Source organism: Salmo salar, chromosome 01 (assembly GCF_965601325.2).
Source record: "Salmo salar chromosome 01, fSalSal1, whole genome shotgun sequence".
Classification (NCBI taxonomy): Eukaryota; Metazoa; Chordata; class Actinopteri; order Salmoniformes; family Salmonidae; genus Salmo; species Salmo salar.
In genome coordinates, this window is record NC_138291.1 from 95,203,316 (window position 1) to 95,223,892 (window position 20,577).

Below are 20,577 nucleotides of genomic sequence, written 5' to 3' on the forward strand. Positions count from 1 at the left end.
TTACAGCTTGAAGTTAATAAGATCAAACACACCTCATATAGCAACCCGCTCTGGAGACGAGAAGGGCTGGGGGAGGGGGATTGAGGGGATTGGGAAAGAGGAGGAGGGGGATTGAGAGGGGAATGAGAAAAAAGGGCAAAAAAGAAATAGCAAAGAAAGAGAGGGAGAGAGAGGATGGGGGTTTGGCTTTGTGTGTCTATAGGGCTGACAAGTGTCTTGCTGGGCTCTCATGATCTAAACCTCCAAACCTCACAACAACAGCAGCAGCCTATCAGCCTAACCCACTGTAGCCATCAGCCGCCCTGGGAACACTGCAACTACCCACACTGCCTTTCCTCTGCTCCAGCTCCAACATTGATTAGACCAGTCAAACGGTTTCCTCTACAATGACGACCCAGTAGGGTCTCTATATAGGGACTCTATAGGGAATATAGGGAACAAGGTACCAAGTTGGATGCACCCAAACCCATTTCCAAGGCCAAATGCCTGTCCCATGTTCTTCCTCTCTCTGTCCGTCTTTCTGTCACCTGTGAGCTACACGTTTATCAGGTTATTAATCATTAGTTTAATAATACAGGGGTCTGTGATTCAGCTGGAGGAAACTGGGTGCATGCCAACAGACAGACAAAGCCATATCGGCTCCACTCCAGCCACCACTCCAACCACCATGCCAACCGCCACTCCAACCACCACTCCAGCCACCACGCCAACCACCACTCCAACCGCCAATCCAGCCACCACTCCAACCCCCACTCCAGCCACCACTTCAACCACCTCTCCAGTCACCTCTCCAGTCACCACTCTAGCCACCACTCCAACCACCACTCCAGCCACTACTCCAACCACCACTACAGCCACCACTCCAGCACCACTTCAACCACCACTCCAGCCACCTCTCCAACCACCACTCCAACCACCACTACAGATACCACACCAGCACCACTTCAACCACCACTCCAACCACCACTACAGCCACCACTCCAGCACCACTTCAACCACCACTCCAACCACCACTCCAGCCACCTCTCCAACCACCACTACAGCCACCATTCCAGCACCACTTCAACCACCACTCCAGCCACCTCTCTAACCACCACTCCAACCACCACTACAGACACCACACCAGCACCACTTCAAACACCACTCCAACCACCACTACAGCCACCACTCCAGCACCACTTCAACCACCACTCCAACCACCACTCCAGCCACCTCTCCAACCACCACTACAGCCACCACTCCAGCACCACTTCAACCTCCACTCCAGCCACCTCTCCAACCACCACTCCAACCACCACTACAGACACCACACCAGCACCACTTCAACCACCACTCCAACCACCACTACAGCCACCACTCCAGCACCACTTCAACTACCACTCCAACCACCACTACAGCCACCACTCCAGCACCACTTCAACCACCACTCCAACCACCACTCCAGCCACCACTCCAACCACCACTACAGCCACCACTACAGCACCACTTCAACCACCACTCCAGCCACCAATCCAACCACCACTACAGACACCACACCAGCACCACTTCAACCACCACTCCAACCACCACTACAGCCACCACTCCAGCACCACTTCAACCACCACTCCAACCACCACTCCAGCCACCTCTCCAACCACCACTACAGCCACCCCTCCAGCACCACTTCAACCACCGCTCCAGCCACCTCTCCAACCACCATTCCAACCACCACTACAGACACCACACCAGCACCACTTCAACCACCACTCCAAACACCACTCCAACCACCACTACAGCCACCACTTCAACCACCACTCCAACCACCACTCCAGCCACCTCTCCAACCACCACTACAGCCACCACTCCAACCCCCACTCCAGCCACCACTTCAACCACCTCTCCAGTCACCTCTCCAGTCACCACTCTAGCCACCACTCCAACCACCACTCCAGCCACTACTCCAACCACCACTACAGCCACCACTCCAGCACCACTTCAACCACCGCTCCAGCCACCTCTCCAACCACCACTCCAACCACCACTACAGACACCACACCAGCACCACTTCAACCACCACTCCAACCACCACTACAGCCACCACTCCAGCACCACTTCAACCACCTCTCCAACCACCACTACAGACACCACACCAGCACCACTTCAACCACCACTCCAACCACCACTACAGCCACCACTCCAGCACCACTTCAACCACCACTCCAGCCACCTCTCCAACCACCACTCCAGCCACCACTCTAGCCACCTCTTCAACCACCACTCCAGCCACCACTCTAGCACCTCTTCAACCACCACTGCAGCCACCTCTTCAACCACCACTCCAGCCACCACTACAGCCACCACTCCATCACCACTTCAACCACCACTCCAACCACCACTCCAGCCACCTCTCCAACCACCACTACAGCCACCACTCCAACCCCCACTCCAGCCACCACTTCAACCACCACTCCAGCCACCACTACAGCCACTACTCCAGCCACCACTTATAAGATCTACAGAAAATACAGAACAGCCAATGGGGGCAGTGTTGCTGTTTATATTCAGAACTACATTCCTGTAAAGCTTAGAGAAGATCTCATGTTAAATACTGTTGAAGTAATATGGCTACAGGTTCATATGCATCACCTAAAGCCCATTCTGGTGGGAAGCTGCTACAGACCAAGTGCTAACAGTCAGTATCTGGATAACATGTGTGAAATGCTTGATATTGTATGTGATATCAACAGAGAGGTGTATTTTCTGGATGATTTAAATATTGAATTGCTTTCATCAACCTTCCCACTCAAGATAAAGCTTCAAACTGTAACTAATTCCTGCAACCTTGTTCAGGTTATCAGTCTACCTACCAGGGTAGTTACAAACAGCACAGGAATGAAATCATCAACATGTATTGATCACATCTTTACTAATGCTGTAGAAATGTGCTTTAAAGCAGTATCCAAATCCATTGAATGTAGTGATCACAATATAGTAGCCATATCTAGGAAAACCAAAGTTCCAAAGGCTGGGCCTATAGTTTAGAAGAGGTCAAACAATACGTTTTGTAGTGATTATTATGTAAATAATATTTTCTGCTCTGTGGTGTGTAATGAGGAGCAACCAAACGCTGTACTTGACACATTTATGAAATTGCTTATTGCAGTTACTAAAAAGCATGCACCCATTAAGAAAACAGCTGTAAAAACTGTTAAATCCCATTGGATTGATGAAGAATTGAAAAATGGTATGGTTGAGAGGGATGAGGCAAAGGGTATAGCAAATAAGTCTGGCAGCACAACCGATTGGCAAACATACTGAAAACTGAGAAATCATGTGACTAAACTAAACTAAATAAAAAATAAACTATACTATGAAACAAAAAGAAACGTCTATGTCTTGTGTACAGTACTACGGCATGCTATTTTTCTGTTTACTATTTTGCATGTTTGTTTGACATATTTCATGTGGAAGTGTTACGGAGCGTACAGAACGCCCCTGGTTTGGAACCTAGTTCCAGCATGTCAGCATCCTCTTCAGAACACAGCGAGGTAAACACAGCACCTCTGACATGGGGAATGGGGCCCTGTTAAGACATGGAGGTGTTCCATTCTCTTTCTCTCTCTCTCTCTCTCTCTCCACACACACACACACACACACACACACACACACACACACACACAAAAAACAGCCCCATAAATAAACAGCCAGAGGTGTATCTTCTTAGCCAACACTAGGTACTAGGGAACAGTGTGTCTCTTTCAACAGAGGGTACCAGGGTATGTGCGCGGGGGGCATCAGCCCCACCACTAAGCCCAAACCTCCCACGCTGCTCTGGGTCACCCCACAACCACAAACGTCCCTAGTTCCACTAACACACACACAGAAGAACACACAGACACAAATGCAGACACACCCCACACATGCACGCACGCGCACTCGCACACGCCTCCCAACCATGGTGGATGACACAACATGGCCTCAGTCTGCACCTCCCAACCGTGGTGGATAACACAAAATGGCCTCAGTCTGCACCTCCCAACCGTGGTGGATGACACAACATGGCCTCAGTCTGCACCTCCCAACCGTGGTGGATAACACAAAATGGCCTCAGTCTGCACCTCCCAACCGTGGTGGATGACACAACATGGCCTCAGTCTGCACCTCCCAACCGTGGTGGATAACACAACATGGCCTCAGTCTGCACCTCCCAACCGTGGTGGATGACACAACATGGCCTCAGTCTGCACCTCCCAACCGTGGTGGATGACACAACATGGCCTCAGTTTGCACTAGAGCTCCTCTGACTATAATGAGATACTCTGACAGTAACTTCATTGAAGAGGAAAGGTACACCACAGGAAAAGTACTATAGATCCAATTGTGCAATGTCTGAGTGCACTATGAACAACTATTTACTGTCTGGGTGCACTAGGAACAACTAGTTACTGTCTGAATACACTAAGAACAAGTATTTACTGTCTGGGTGCACCAGGAACAACTATTTCCTGTCTGGGTGCTCAAGGAACAACTATTTACTGCCTGGGTGCACTATGAACAACTATTTACTGTCTGGGTGCACTATGAACAACTATTTACTGTTTGAGTGCACTAGGAACAACTATTTACTGTCTGAGTGCACTAAAAACAAATATTTACTGTCTGAGAGCAACTATATGTGTAAACAACGGTTTACTAGCTTACTTATTGGAATTGCTAGACAGCTAAACTAACACTTTGTGCATTTCATGTGGAAAGAACGACAGATCATTACTTTATTATGTTCTTTTGATGTGCAAAGACTCCATATTCTACATTTCATATTCTGACATTGACAATTTCATATTCTTTTCATATTTTCACATTTACATTCAAAAGATGAACTTATAAAGTTAGACAAAGTTTTGGTAAAATATATACTTTATTTCTTCATACAAAGAAATAGTATGAATGTTCAGCATTTCATTATTTAAAAACATTTCTTCCATTTTGCTCTTTCACTGTGTAAAATTCCTTTGATGTAAATGATACCACAAAATACTTGATGTACATTTTCTTTTTCATTTTTAAACATACAGAATCTGCTAAACCTCTAAATATTAACCATATTATATGCAGATGGGGTGGGAAAGACAAACAACACTAGCATTATATTTTGTAGATCTCTAAAAGGGTTGAATAAAACTCAACCAGAACAGATGCAGCAGCATGGATCGTGACCATGAGTGCAAGCTTTTGAGATAGGGTTTCATTTCAGACAGATCCTATTTACTATAAAGTGCACTATTTTTGACCAGAGCCCTGTAGGCCTTGGTCAAAAGTAGTGCACTAAATAAGGAATAGAGTGACATTTGGGATGCAACCCTACTCTCTTAGTAACATGAATAACACCATAATTCCAATGCATTAGTGGGACTGTAAATGTAACAGAGGGCAACTGCCCCAGTCTCCTTTACTCCAACCGTTACAGGGAGAAACATTGACATTACTCAGATTCAGAATTTCCTGCTCTATACAAAGGCCATTTTGAATGCTTTCAACAAACATTGCACTATAAGGAGAGAAGGGGAGGTTGAGGCGTTGTCCATATAGGCATGATAATTGAAAATAGGTGTAAATTCCTTGGTGGTAAAAGCCACTATGTGAATAAGGGACCAGTAAAATGCAAGGACAAGCCCTCATCTCCACTAATACCATCCACTGGTTTGAGATATAAATCAACCTTCAGAACTGGTTGCACACTGTTGAATTGAGACGGAGGCTGGGTATTTGAATTAGACTGGGTGGTTTAGAGGCGCATACATTTTCTTAAAACTTGAAAAAAGTACCATACTGTCACTTCTTTTTTTATATACTTTTCAATGGCCAATAGTCAGTGACAGACACGTTCCACTTTGCATTTGATTGGAGGGAATTTAATGTGTAGTATGTAGGGGAAAGGATGTGCATATTCACTCTGGGTCCCTCCACACTCAGCCGTTTTAGGCTTACCACCCAAATGGTCTCCTATTCTCTATGGGCCCTGGTCACAAGTAGTACAGTGTAGGGAATAGGGTGCATATTCAGCAGTCTTACAATCCAAAGAGGATAGGATGGCTTTGAAGTAGCCCTTACCTGCGAGAGTATGGGCAAGCATAACTAGACTGTTTCTCATATGAAGAAAGTTTTCAGAGTCCTACCTCAACTCATGCCAAGCATTCTCACTGCACCATGAAGACAATGGGTGTCTCAAATGGCACCCTATCCCCTTTATATTTCACTAGTTTTGACCAGGGAACACAAGGCTCTGGTCTAAAGTAGTGCACTATATAGGGTAGTGTGCCATTTGGGATGCATTCAAGGACTATACTACAGTCCTCCCTGGATCCAGTGTGTCCTCCCCTCTCTGTCTCTTCAACAAATAAAATGTCCCTCAGAGCAAGTTTGATTGTGTATGACCTTTGAACCTTGGCTCTGAGCCAACAGTGTCTTGTAATGGGAGCAAGAGTATAGCGGAGAGGAGACCTGAATCAATGGGCCTCAGTAACGTTATTCCATTAACATCATGTCAACATGGAGCCATATCAATGTAATGCGGTCAGAAATAGGATTTAGACCTTTGGTGGATGGGCCATTCATTAGAACAGGCTATAGGAGCACTAGAAGAGGAAGGCCGCACATTAAGCATGGCTGACACAATGAGCAGCAGTTAGGCCTATTGATCCACCTGTTATTAAGTGAAAGGGACATCAGATTAGCTGGTTAGGCCAATGACAGGGCAGAAGATCAGCTGGTTAGGCCAATGACAGGGCAGGAGATCAGTTGGTTAGGCCAATGTCCTAATTTCAATGAAACACAGTGTTTGAATGGATGGAACAGAAACCTATAGGAGTAGATAAGGAGACATCTGTGTGGGGGGGGTCTGATGATTGCTATTGAGGATGGGTTTGATGATGGCTATTGAGGAAGAGTTTGATGATGGCTATTGAGGAAGGGTTTGATGATGACTATTGAGGAAGGGTTTGATGATGGCTATTGAGGACGGGTCTGATGATGGCTATTGAGGAAGGGTTTGATGATGGCTATTGAGGATGGGTTTGATGATAACTATTGAGGAAGGGTTTGATGATGGCTATTGAGGAAGGGTTTGATGACGGCTATTGAGGATGGGTCTGATGATGGCTATTGAGGACGGGTCTGATGATGGCTATTGAGGAAGGGTTTGATGATGACTATTGAGGAAGGGTTTGATGATAACTATTGAGGAAGGGTTTGATGATGGCTATTGAGGATGGGTCTGATGATGGCTATTGAGGATGGGTCTGATGATGGCTATTGAGGAAGGGTTTGATGATGACTATTGAGGAAGGGTTTGATGATGACTATTGAGGAAGGGTTTGATGATGGCTATTGAGGAAGTGTTTGATTATGGCTATTGAGGACAGGTTTGATGATGGCTATTGAGGAAGGGTTTGATGATGACTATTGAGGAAGGGTTTGATGATGACTATTGAGGAAGGGTCTGATGAAGGCTATTGAGGAAGGGTTTGATGATGGCTATTGAGGAAGGGTTTGATGACGGCTATTGAGGATGGGTTTGATGATGACTATTGAGGAAGGGTTTGATGATGACTATTGAGGAAGGGTTTGATGATGGCTATTGAGGAAGGGTTTGATGACGGCTATTGAGGAAGGGTTTGATGATGACTATTGAGGAAGGGTTTGATGATGACTATTGAGGAAGGGTTTGATGATGGCTATTGAGGATGGGTCTGATGATGGCTATTGAGGAAGGGTTTGATGAAGGCTATTGAGGAAGGGTTTGATGATGGCTATTGAGGATGGGTCTGATGATGGCTATTGAGGAAGGGTTTGATGATGACTATTGAGGAAGGGTTTGATGATGACTATTGAGGAAGGGTTTGATGATGGCTATTGAGGAAGGGTTTGATGATGACTATTGAGGAAGGGTTTGATGATGACTATTGAGGAAGGGTTTGATGATGGCTATTGAGGAAGGGTCTGATGAAGGCTATTGAGGAAGGGTTTGATGATGGCTATTGAGGAAGGGTTTGATGATGGCTATTGAGGATGGGTCTGATGATGGCTATTGAGGAAGGGTTTGATGATGACTATTGAGGAAGGGTTTGATGATGACTATTGAGGAAGGGTTTGATGATGGCTATTGAGGATGGGTCTGATGATGGCTATTGAGGAAGGGTTTGATGAAGGCTATTGAGGAAGGGTTTGATGATGGCTATTGAGGATGGGTCTGATGATGGCTATTGAGGAAGGGTTTGATGATGACTATTGAGGAAGGGTCTGATGATGGCTTTTGAGGAAGAGTTTGATGAAGGCTATTGGGGAAGGGTTTGATGAAGGCTATTGAGGAAGGGTTTGATGAAGGCTATTGAGGATGGGTCTGATGATGACTATTGAGGAAGGGTTTGATGAAGGCTATTGAGGAAGGGTTTGATGAAGGCTATTGAGAAAGGGTTTGATGATGACTATTGAGGAAGGGTTTGATGATGGCTATTGAGGAAGGGTTTGATGAAGGCTATTGAGGAAGGGTTTGATGATGACTATTGAGGAAGGGTTTGATGATGGCTATTGAGGAAGGGTCTGATGATGGCTGTTGAGGAAGGGTTTGATGAAGGCTATTGGGGAAGGGTTTGATGATGGCTATTGATTATGAATGTTTAAATCAGAATGCACATGAATGGAGTATGCATTACTGTTCTGTCAACACTCTATACCCATAAAACAGGGCCTTAATCAATATCCCTCTATTCTTACTTAAACTATACTGTTAACATGAGGGACCATTTTAACTCTACTGAGTTGACATGAGGGACCATTTTAACTCTACTGAGTTGACATGAGGGACCATTTTAACTCTACTGAGTTGACATGAGGGACCATTAAGTGAAGAATAAAGAAAAAAACATTAAAGGTGGAATGTAAAAAATATAAAACAAAGTGTGGGCCAGATATTATGCATGTACATATATGGTTAGGCAGCTTAGTGAATTAATTGCTTAGAAATAAAAAATAAATTATTATAAAATAGATTTCTGTACATTTTACACACACACACACACACACATACATGTACATATATATGCATATACATATATATATATATATATATATATATATATACATATATATATATATATATATATATATGCATATACATATTTATATATATACACACATACATATATATATATATATATATAGCAACATCTCCCATGTCTTATTTGCCATTCATTGAATTACAGAGAAGAAAATAAACAATGTGTTCTCCCAAATTCACATCCATCAATCCCAACCAAAGTTATGTCCCGTCATCTGGTAGAACTTCATGTTGAAAGGCCTGTAGAAGTCCCGTAGCCTCTGCACCACCTCTGGGTGGATGTTGGGGTGGGTCCGCCCTTTGGTTTTGCCCAGGCAGTGGGGCTTGCTGCTGCCCTCAGCCTTCTTGAGGCAGGGGAAGCCCTTGGTCTGGTTGAAGTAGAAGTGTTTGTCTGTGATGATCCTCTTGAGTCCCAGGAAGTCCTGCACCCGGCCCAGCTCTCCGGCCGGGTCGCTGATCAGACGCTCCCCGCTCACGAACAGAATCTGGCCCATGGGGAAGTACTGCAGCCAGTTGTCCAGGTGCTTGGCATAGATGCCGATCTGGATGGCGCTCCAGGATGTGTCGATAAGCCCCGTAGTCCTGTTTTTGAAGGTCAGGCTCTCGAAGGTGGGAATGTCTGGGTTCTTGGACAGCGTCTGTGTGTAGTCAGAGATGGCCCTGGTGATGGGGTCCCTCACCACCACAATCAGCTTGGTGTCCCGGGACATGACGGAGATCCGGGCTGGGGCCTCTCTGGTCACAAAGTAGCTGGGGGTCTTCTCCATGGTGATCTGGCCCTCCAGGGTCTTGGGCATCAGCTCCCTGAGGAGAAGGAGGACAGGGTTAAAAGAAAATCTATGACTCATGACTATTACAACTATGAAATATTACATTTTAAAGCAATCAGAGAGAGAGAGCGAGAGAGAGAGAGAGAGAGAGAGAGAGAGAGAGAGGATCATCTTGCATATAGACATCAACCAGATGGAGAGCAGTGTTCTACAATCAATGAGCCAGTGAGTCAGAGAAGGCCACTTCTTACCTGGGCAATAGCAAACAGAGAAGTGCCCGGTCTCATCCCTCTGTCTGTCTATCTGTCTGGCTGTGCCAACTACCCTAATGGTCCAGTGAGGCTGGGCTAAGTCTAAATCCACCCTGCCTCTTCAAACCATTAACCACTTAGGCAGCAAAGCTTAATCTGCCTTTCACTGACTCAGCTAGAGCCCTCTGTGGCATGCCCATGGTGGAGTGCTGCTACAACAACAAGACCTGGAGCTGTCTGAAAGGAGATGCGACATGTTTCAGACCAGCCAATGTTTCTAACAAGGCCCGGGCCAGCCAGGGTGGCTGTGATAGGGGGAGTGAGACAGACATGTAAAACCTATAAAGTAAAACCTATAAGAACAACACATTTTGAATGAAAAGTGAATGTGCTCTCCAATGCGGTTTCGTGTTTCAGAAATGGTAGCCAATCATAGAGAGTGGATTATGGTGAGGCGTTAAGAGGGGCTTTGAAGGACACCAGGAAACAGATCCCATTTCCCTCACTGGTGGAGAACCCCTGGAGCCTCTGGCATAAAACCCTGTATGTCTCTGATTTCTACATGTGATCACATGTGTTTCTGATACCCGCTAGCTGGAGGTGAGGTGGTCCTGCTATAAACCGGAGATTATAGGATCTAGTACTTCTGCTTATACATGCTCATTAACACACACACACACACACACACACACACACACACACACACACACACACACACACACACACACACACACACACACACACACACACACACACACACACACACACACACACACACACACACACACAGCCTTGATACAACCCTGCAGGGCACACAGCCTTGATACAACCCTGCAGGACACACAGCCTTGATACAACCCTGCAGGACATACAGCCTTAATGCAACCCTGCAGGACACACAGCCTTGATACAACCCTGCAGGACACACAGCCTTGATACAACCTTGCAGGACACACAGCCTTGATACAACCCTGCAGGACACACAGCCTTGATACAACCTTGCAGGACACACAGCCTTGATACAACCCTGCAGGACACACAGCCTTGATACAACCCTGCAGGACACACAGCCTTGATACAACCCTGCAGGACACACAGCCTTGATACAACCCTGCAGGACACATATGCATAAATGCACACTAGAAGCATGATATTGTCTTGTTTGAACCCTGATCAAGTGCAGCAGTGTGCAGTAACAGCAGCAGATTTTTCTGCTACAAGAAAAGGTTAACAAGTGAGTCAGAAACACCAATGGAAATACAACCCATATTAATCTGTTTATTTATTCCCCCCTCCCCCCATTTACTGTTCATGTCCAGTTGTTGTTGGTTTTTGTCATTGTTTTGTTTTAGTTTTTTTCATTTGCATTGGCAATGTAAACACGTTTCCCATGCCATTGGAGCCCTTTGAATTGAGTTCAGATAACCCATGCAGGCAGGCTGTCAGGGTGCATACACTGACCGAGATAAGGGTTCCTGTTAGCCTATTGTCGCCTGAGTATCAGACTGTTTTGTTGTGCAGGGGCAGAGTTACACAGCATGATAAAAGGCCCTGCACTGTGTAATCCCACTGTGAGTGTTTACACACCCGGACTGCTGTTAAGGTGACTACAAGCTTCACTCAGTTGATCTACATGTGTGTTTGTGTGCGGAGCAGGATTTTTGGAGCATTGGACACTTTGTTAACATGATATCCCCACCAGTCCCACTCCCATTCACAAGGTGGCAACGTTTTCTTGTTATGTCTTTTCATTTGGCGAAATCAAGGAAGAGTTGCTTTCCCTTGCTAGTAGTAGCTAGCTGGCAGCCTGGCTAGCTGGCTTTAGCCTGGCTAAAAACATAGCAAGCTAGCTAGCCTTTTTAGCTTCCCACATTCAGTCCATGTGAAATAATCAGATGTATAATTGTAAAACATATTCATATACTTGCCGGCTTGTGTATTCTCTGTCTAATTCTTTGTTACTTTCTCTCTCTCAGAGGACCTGAGCCCTAGGACCATGCCTCAGGACAACCTGGTCTGATGACTTCATGGGGTCCCCAGTCCACCTGGCCGTGCTGCTGCTCCAGTTTCAACTGCTCTGCCTGCGGCTATAGAACCCTGACCTGTTCACCGGACGTGCTACCTGTCCCAGACCTGCTGTTTTCAACTCTCTAGAGACAGCAGGAGTGGTAGAGATACTCTGAATGATCGGCTATGAAAAGCCAACTGACATTTACTCCTGAGGTGCTGACCTGTTGCACCCTCGATAACCACTGTGATTATTATTATTTGACCATGCTGGTCATCTATGAACATTTGAACATCTTGGCCATGTTCTGTTATAATCTCCACCCGGCACAGCCAGAAGAGGACTGGCCACCCCTCATAGCCTGGTTCCTCTCTAGGTTTCTTCCTAGGTTCTGGCCTTTCTAGGGAGTTTTTCCTAGCCACCGTGCTTCTACAACTGCATTGCTTGCTGTTTGGGGTTTTAGGCTGGGTTTCTGTACAGTACTTTGAGATATCAGCTGATGTAAGAAGGGCTTTATAAATACATTTGATTTGATATTCATTCCAATATCAGCTAAAAATAGAACATCGTGTTTTGGTCATGGAGAAAAAAAACACATGGCTAGCTAGCTGGCTACAGCAGGTTCTAATTCATGGACATGTACTTCTGGTTAAGACTACTACAACTCATGGCTAATTCATGGACATGTACTTCTGGCTAAGACTACAGCACCTCATGGCTAATTCATGGACATGTACTACTGGCTAAGGCTACTGCACCTCAGGCTAATTCATAGACGTACTTCTGGCTAAAACTACTGCCCCTCATGGCTAAAACTACTGCCCGTCATGGCTAAAACTACTGCACCTCATTGCTAAAATTACTGCACCTCATGGCTAAAACTACTGCACCTCATTGCTAAAACTACTGCAGCTCATGGCTAAAACTGCTGCACCTCATTGCTAAAACTACTGCACCTCATGGCTAAAACTACTGCACCTCATGGCTAAAACTACTGCACCCCATGGCTGATTCATGAACATGAACTACTGGCTAAAACTACTGCACCTCATTGCTAAAACTACTGCACCTCATTGCTAAAACTACTGCACCTCATGGCTGATTCATAGATATGAACATTGGCTAAGACTACTGCACCTCATGGCTGACTCATGGACATGAACTACTGGCTGGTCCCTTCAATGAACTACTAGACATGGTGTATAGTGCAAATTCCCTTTCTGAGAGAGACAGTGCAAGTAAGAGAGGAAAGAGAGGGGGGTGTTGGAAAGGGAAACAGAGAGCAAAACAGAGACCTCCAGCCAAATGTATGACCATATTAGAGACACATATTTCCCTCAGATTACACAGACCCACAACGAATTTGAAAACAAATCAAATGTTGATAAACTCCGATATCTATTGGGTGAAATACCACAGTGTGCCATCACAGCAGCAAGATGTGTGACCTGTTGCAACCAGATAAGGGCAACCAGTGAAGAACAAACAGTATTGTAAATACAACCCATATTTATGTTTATTTATTTTCAATTTTGTACTTTAACAATTTGCACATCATTACAAAACTGTATGTAGATTTCATGTGACATTTGCAATGTCTTTATTGTTTTGGAACTTCTGTGAGTGTAATGTTTACTGTTAATTTGTATTGTTTATTTCACTTTTGTTTATTATCTACTTCACTTGCTTTGGTAATGTTAACATATGTTTCCCATGCCAATATAGCCCTTGAATTGAAATTGAATGAGAGAGGGGGTGTTAGAGAGAGGGGGGGGGGGGGGGGGGGTGGAGAGGGGGAGAGAGTGATGAAATAAAAGAGACAAAGCCCAGGGGGGTGTGAGGTAACTAGTGAAATGGCAGATATGTGTAGTAGTTTCAACAGAGTATTTCAAGAGCCAGCCATTGATCTAATTCTGATTATAAACTGGGTGGTTCGAGCCTTGAATGCTGATTGGCTGACAGCCGTGTTATATCAGACCATTTACCATGGGTATGACAAAACATTTATTTTTACTGCTCTAATTACATTGGTGACCAGTTTATAATAGCAGTAAGGCACCTCTGGGGGTTGTGGTATATGGCCAATATACCACGGCTAAGGGATGTATCCAGGCACTCCGCACAGCTCTTAGCCATGGTATATTGGCAATGTACCACACCCCCTCGGGCCGTATTGCTTAATCATATGAGATTGATTGCTGACATATCAGAAGAGAAGAAAGCAGAGGGAAGAGAACCAAGGCTCCTTCCAAAAGCTCATTAACTGCCTATTGAAATCAAAAGAGATAGGGGGATGTACTGAATCTCTCTCTGCAAGAGCATGACAGATCTCCCCTTAGTAAGCAGAACCATTATTAGATAGAGAAGTACAGGCCAGACTGATTATATATATACACACACACAGGTGAGCCCTTACACATACGCGCACGCACGCACACACACACACACACACACTCCAATCCACTGTTTCCTCAAGAGCGTTGATCCCACTTAAAGTGTTTATACAGCCTTCTAGAATGTCTTCAAAGAATATAAACCACAGTCAGCCTTCAAATACAAAGCATTAGTCACTAATTCTCTGTAGAAATGATGGTGATACAGCCGGCAACCTTTTTGTCTTATGTAGTGCTAACATGCTGCATAAAGTGCCTAGAACCAAAACAACTCAGAACAACAGCTCTCATTCGAATGACAATGGGGCCTGGCGATATGAAGGGATAGGAAGAGATAGATAGGGATAGGTCGGGATAAGGAAGGGATAGGGAAGGATAGGAAGGGATAGGGAAGGATATGAAGGGATAGGAAGCGATAGGGAGGGATATGGGAGGGACATGGGAAGGATAGGGAGGGATAGGGAGGGATCCTCCTGATTCCTGCTTACAAGCAAAAATTAAAGCAGGAAGCACCAGTGACTAGATCAATAAAAAAGTGGTCAGATGAAGCAGATGCTAAGCTACAGGACTGTTTTGCTAGCACAGACTGGAATATGTTGCGGGATTCCTCTGATGGCATTGAGGAGTACATCAGTCATTAGCTTCATCAATAAGTGCATTGATGACGTCGTCTCCACAGTGACCGTACGTACATACCGCAACCAGAAGCCATGGGTTACAGGCAGCATCAGCACTGAGCTAAAGGCTAGAGCTGCCGCTTTCAAGGACTGGGACTCTAACACGGAAGCTTAATAGAAATCCCGCTATGCCCTCTGACGAACCATCAAACAGGTAAAGCGTCAATACAGGACTAAGATTGAATCGTACTACACAGGCTCTGACGCTCGTCGGATGTGGCAGGGCTTGCAAACCATTACAGACTACAAAGGGAAGCACTGCCGAGAGCTGCGCAGTGACACGAGCTTACCAGACGTGCTAAACTACTTCTATGCTCGCTTCGAGGCAAATAACACTGAAAAATGCATGAGAGCACCAGCTGTTCCGGAAGACTGTGTGATCACGCTCTCCGCAGCCGATGTGAGTAAGACCTTTAAACAGGTCAACATTCACAAGGCCGCAGGGCCAGACTGTGACCATGCGCTGATCAACTGGCAAGTGTCTTCACTGACATTTTCAATCTCTCCCTATCCGAGTCTGTAATACCAACATGTTTTAAGAAGACCACCATAGTGCCTGTGCCCAAGAACACTAAGGTAACCTGCCTAAATGACTACCAACCCGTAGCACTCATGTCTGAAGCCATGAAGTGCTTTGAAAGGCTGGTCATAGCTCACATCAACACCATTATCCCAGAAACCCTAGACCCACTCCAATTTGCATACTGCCCCAACAGATCCACAGATGATGCAATCTCTATTACACTCCACACTGCCCTTTCCCACCTGGACAAAAATAACACCTATGTGAGAATGTTATTCATATTGAGTACAGCTGTAACGTCTTGTCTGTAGTGTGGCGGAAAGAAGCGCAGGAAGCAGCGAACACTGTGTGGTAATTTTAATGGAACCACCTGTACAAAATAAAAGGTCTCCCAACAACAGGGAAAAATACAATAGACAAGCGCAGTCGAACAAACGCAGTCGACACACAGAAAAACAATCCCGCACAATAGGGTGCGGGCCAGCTGAACTAAATAGCCCTCTTAATTGCCTAACTCAGGGCAGGTGAGAAAACATAAAAAAGGGAAAAACAAAAAGGGAATCGGTGGTAGCTAATAGGCCGGTGACGACAACCGCCGAGCGCCACCCGAGCAGGAGGGGGCGCCACCGTCGGTAGGAATCATGACAGTACCCCCCTCCTGACGTGCGGCCCCTGCAGCGCGCCGACACCGGCCTCGAGGCCGACCCGGAGGATGAGGCGCAGGGCGATCCGAACGGAGGCGGTGGAACTCCTTCAACATGGATGGGTCCAAGACGTCCTCCGCCGGCACCCAGCACCTCTCCTCCGGACCGTACCCCTCCCAGTCCACAAGGTACTGCAGGCCCCCCGCCCGGCGTCTCGAGTCCAGAATGGCCCTTACGCTGTACGCCGGGGACCCCCCGATGTCCAGGGGGGGTGGAGGGACCTCCGGCACCTCATCTTCTTGTAGGGGACCAGCCACCACCGGCCTGAGGAGAGACACATGAAACGAGGGGTTAATACGGTAATAGGAAGGGAGTTGCAACCGATAACACACCTCGTTTATCCTCCTCAGGACTTTGAAGGGCCCCACACACTGCGGCCCCAGCTTCCGGCAGGGCACGCGGAGAGACAGGTTCCGGGTCGAGAGCCAGACCCTGTCACCCGGTGCGAACACCGGCGCCTCACTGCGGTGGCGGTCAGCACTCCTTTTCTGCCTAGCACTGGCCTCCTTCAGTGAGTCCTGTACTGCTTTCCAGGTCTCCTTGGAGTGCTGAACCCAGTCCTCCACCGCAGGAGCCTCGGTCTGGCTCTGGTGCCATGGGGCCAGGACCGGCTGGTACCCTAGCACACACTGGAAGGGTGACATGTTAGTAGAGGAGTGGCGAAGTGAGTTCTGGGCTAACTCTGCCCAAGGAATATACCTCGCCCACTCCCCTGGCCGGTCCCGGCAATACGACCTCAGGAACCTGCCCACCTCCTGGTTCACCCTCTCCGCCTGCCCATTGCTCTCGGGTGATAACCGGAGGTTAAACTGACCGAGACCCCCAGCCGCTCCATAAACGCCCTCCAGACCCTGGATGTGAACTGGGAACCCCGATCAGAGACAATATCCTCCGGCACCCCGTAGTGCCGGAAGACGTGGGTAAATAGGGCCTCCGCAGTATGCAGGGCCGTAGGGAGACCGGGCAAGGGGAGGAGACGGCAGGACTTAGAAAACCGATCCACAACCACCAGAATCGCAGTGTTCCCCTGAGAGGGGGGAAGATCTGTCAGGAAGTCGATAGACAGGTGCGACCATGGCCGTTGCGGAACGGGGAGGGGCTGTAACTTCCCTCCCGGTAAATGCCTAGGAGCCTTACTCTGGGCACACACCGAACAGGAAGAGACATATGACCTCACGTCCTTAGCCAAGGTGGGCCACCAATACTTCCCCCTTAGACTCCGCCCTGTCCTCTCTACACCAGGATGACCCGCCGCAGGTAGTGTGTGCGCCCACCGAATCAACCGATCGCGAACATCGAGCGGCACATACATGCGCCCCACGGGCACCTGCGCAGGCGCAGGATCCAACACCAGTGCCCGCTCGATGTCCGCGTCCACCTCCCACACCACTGGTGCCACCAGCCTAGACGCTGGAATGATGGGAGTTGGATCGATGGGGCGGTCATCCGTGTCATACAGACGGGACAGCGCGTCGGCTTTAGTATCAAGGGAACCCGGTCTATATGAGATGGTAAACCTAAACCGGGCGAAGAACATGGCCCACCTTGCCTGACGTGGATTCAGTCTCCTCGCTGCCCAGATGTACTCCAGGTTTCGGTGGTCGGTCCAGATGAGAAAGGGGTGCTTAGCCCCCTCAAGCCAGTGTCGCCACACCCTCAAGGCTTTGACTACCGCTAGCAACTCCCTGTCCCCCACATCGTAGTTACGCTCCGCCGAACTGAGCTTCCCTGAGAAGAAAGCGCAGGGGCGGAGTTTCGGTGGCGCACCCGAGCTCTGTGATAGCACGGCACCCACCCCAGCCTCGGATGCGTCCACCTCTACTACGAACGCTAAAGACGGGTCCGGGTGCGCCAACATGGGCGCGTCGGTGAACAGGGTCTTCAACTTCTTGAAGGCTCCGTCCGCCTCCGTCGACCATCTCAAACGCGCCGGCCCCCCCTTCAGCAGTGAGGTAATGGGAGCCGCTACCTGGCCAAACCCCCGGATAAACCTCCGGTAGTAGTTGGCAAAGCCCAAGAACCGCTGCACTTCCTTCACCGTGGTTGGAGTCGGCCAATTACGCACGGCCTTAACGCGGTCACACTCCATCACCACCCCCGTGGTGTAAATGCGATAACCCAGAAAGGAGACGGCTCGTTTGAAAAACTCACACTTCTCAGCCTTAACGTATAGGTCATGCTCCAGCAGTCTACCAAGCACCTTGCGCACCAGGGACACATGCGCGGAGCGGGTGGCGGAATATATCAGAATGTCATCGATATAGACAATCACGCCCTGCCCGTGCAGGTCCCTGAGAATCTCGTCAACAAAGGATTGAAAGACGGCTGGAGCATTTTTCAACCCATACGGCATGACGAGGTACTCATAATGACCTGATGTGGTACTAAAGGCGGTTTTCCACTCATCTCCCTTCTTGATACGCACCAGGTTATACGCGCTCCTGAGATCCAATTTTGTGAAGAACTGTGCTCCGTGAAATGATTCCACCGCCGTAGCGATAAGAGGTAGTGGGTAACTAAACCCCACCGTGATCGCGTTTAGACCTCTATAATCAATGCACGGACGCAGACCTCCCTCCTTTTTCTTCACAAAAAAGAAACTCGAGGAAGCGGGTGAGATGGAGGGCCGAATGTACCCCTGTCCCAAGGATTCCGTGACGTATGTCTCCATAGCCGCCGTCTCCTCTTGTGACAAGGGGTACACGTGACTCCTGGGAAGCGCAGCGTTAACCTGGAGATCTATCGCACAATCCCCTTGTCGATGAGGTGGTAATTTAGTCGCTCTCTTTTTACAAAAAGCGATCGCCAAATCGGCGTATTCAGGGGGAATGCGCACGGTGGACACCTGGTCTGGACTCTCCACCGACGTGGCACCTATGGAAACTCCTAGACACCTCCCTGAACACTCCTCCGACCACCCCTGGAGAACCCCCTGTTTCCATGAAATGAGGGGATTGTGACCAGCCAGCCAGGGGACCCCCAGCACCACTGGAAACGCAGGTGAATCAATAAGGAAAAAGTTAATGCTTTCCTTATGATTCCCCAGCGTTACCATGTCCAGCGGCACCGTAGACTCCCTGACTAGCCCTGACCCTAATGGTCGGCTATCTAAGGAGTGCACGGGGAAGGGGGAATCTATCGGCACCCGTGGAATGCCCAGCTTAATGGCAAGTCCACGGTCCATAAAGTTCCCAGCTGCGCCTGAATCGACTAGCGCCCTATGCTGGGAAGAGGGAAAAAATTTAGAAAATGAAACAGGCAAAAACACATGACCAACAGGGGGTTCTGGGCGAATCTGGTGCTGACTCACCTGAGGTGAACGAGAAGTGTTCTGCCTGCCCTCTCGACTCCCAGACTGGCTCCTCCAGCACCGGTCGTCCGTGTGTCCTCTCCGACCACAGCTGGTGCAGGAGGAGCCACCTCCTCCGGTGCCCCTTGGCACGGCCCCCCCTACCTCCATAGGGGTAGGGGCGGGGGTGCACGGGGGTGGAACGGGCAGGACCCTCTCCGAACGCCCGCGGGCAGCCAGCAAATTGTCCAACCGTATGGACATGTCAATGAGTTCGTCCAGGGATAGATTGGTGTCCCTACAGGCCAGCTCCCTGCGGACGTCCGCCCGGAGACCACACCGGTAGTGGTCTATGAGGGCCCTGTCATTCCACCCCGCTCCAGCAGCCAAGGTCCTAAACTCCAGCGCGAAGTCTTGAGCGCTCCTCGTCTCCTGCCTGAGGTGGAACAGCCGTTCACCCGCCGCTCTACCTTCGGGGGGGTGGTCGAAAACAGCCCGAAAGCGGCGGGTGAACTCTGGGTAGTGGTCCCTCGCCGAGTCTGGAGCGTTCCAGACCGCATTAGCCCACTCCAGAGCTCGGCCCGTCAGGCAGGAAACGAGGGCACTTACGCTCTCCTCTCCTGTAGGAGCAGGTCTGACGGTGGCCAGGTACAACTCTAGCTGGAGAAGAAACCCCTTGCACCCAGCCGCCGTCCCATCGTACTCCCTCGGGAGTGCCAGGCGAAGCGCGCCAGAGCCAGACGTCGTAGGAGGAGGAGATGGTTGTATCGGGGGGGGGTGTAGGTGGAGAGAGGATACCACTCCTCTCACATCGGTCCATCCTCTCCATCATCTGGTCCATGGCGGATCCAATGCGATGCAGGACCGA

The 20,577-nt window shown here is 48.3% G+C and overlaps 1 protein-coding gene across 1 annotated transcript in view; it reads right to left on the minus strand.

The window, feature by feature from the left end:
* Positions 1-4,878: 4,878 nt before the first annotated feature.
* LOC106610540 (heparan sulfate glucosamine 3-O-sulfotransferase 3B1) overlaps positions 4,879-20,577 on the minus strand; it is a 55,278-nt gene continuing 39,579 nt past the window's right edge. The window contains exon 2 of the mRNA XM_014209931.3: positions 4,879-9,898. Coding sequence (XP_014065406.1) covers positions 9,280-9,898 — 619 coding nt within the window. The 3' untranslated portion in view covers positions 4,879-9,279. The remainder of the gene's footprint in view (positions 9,899-20,577) is intronic.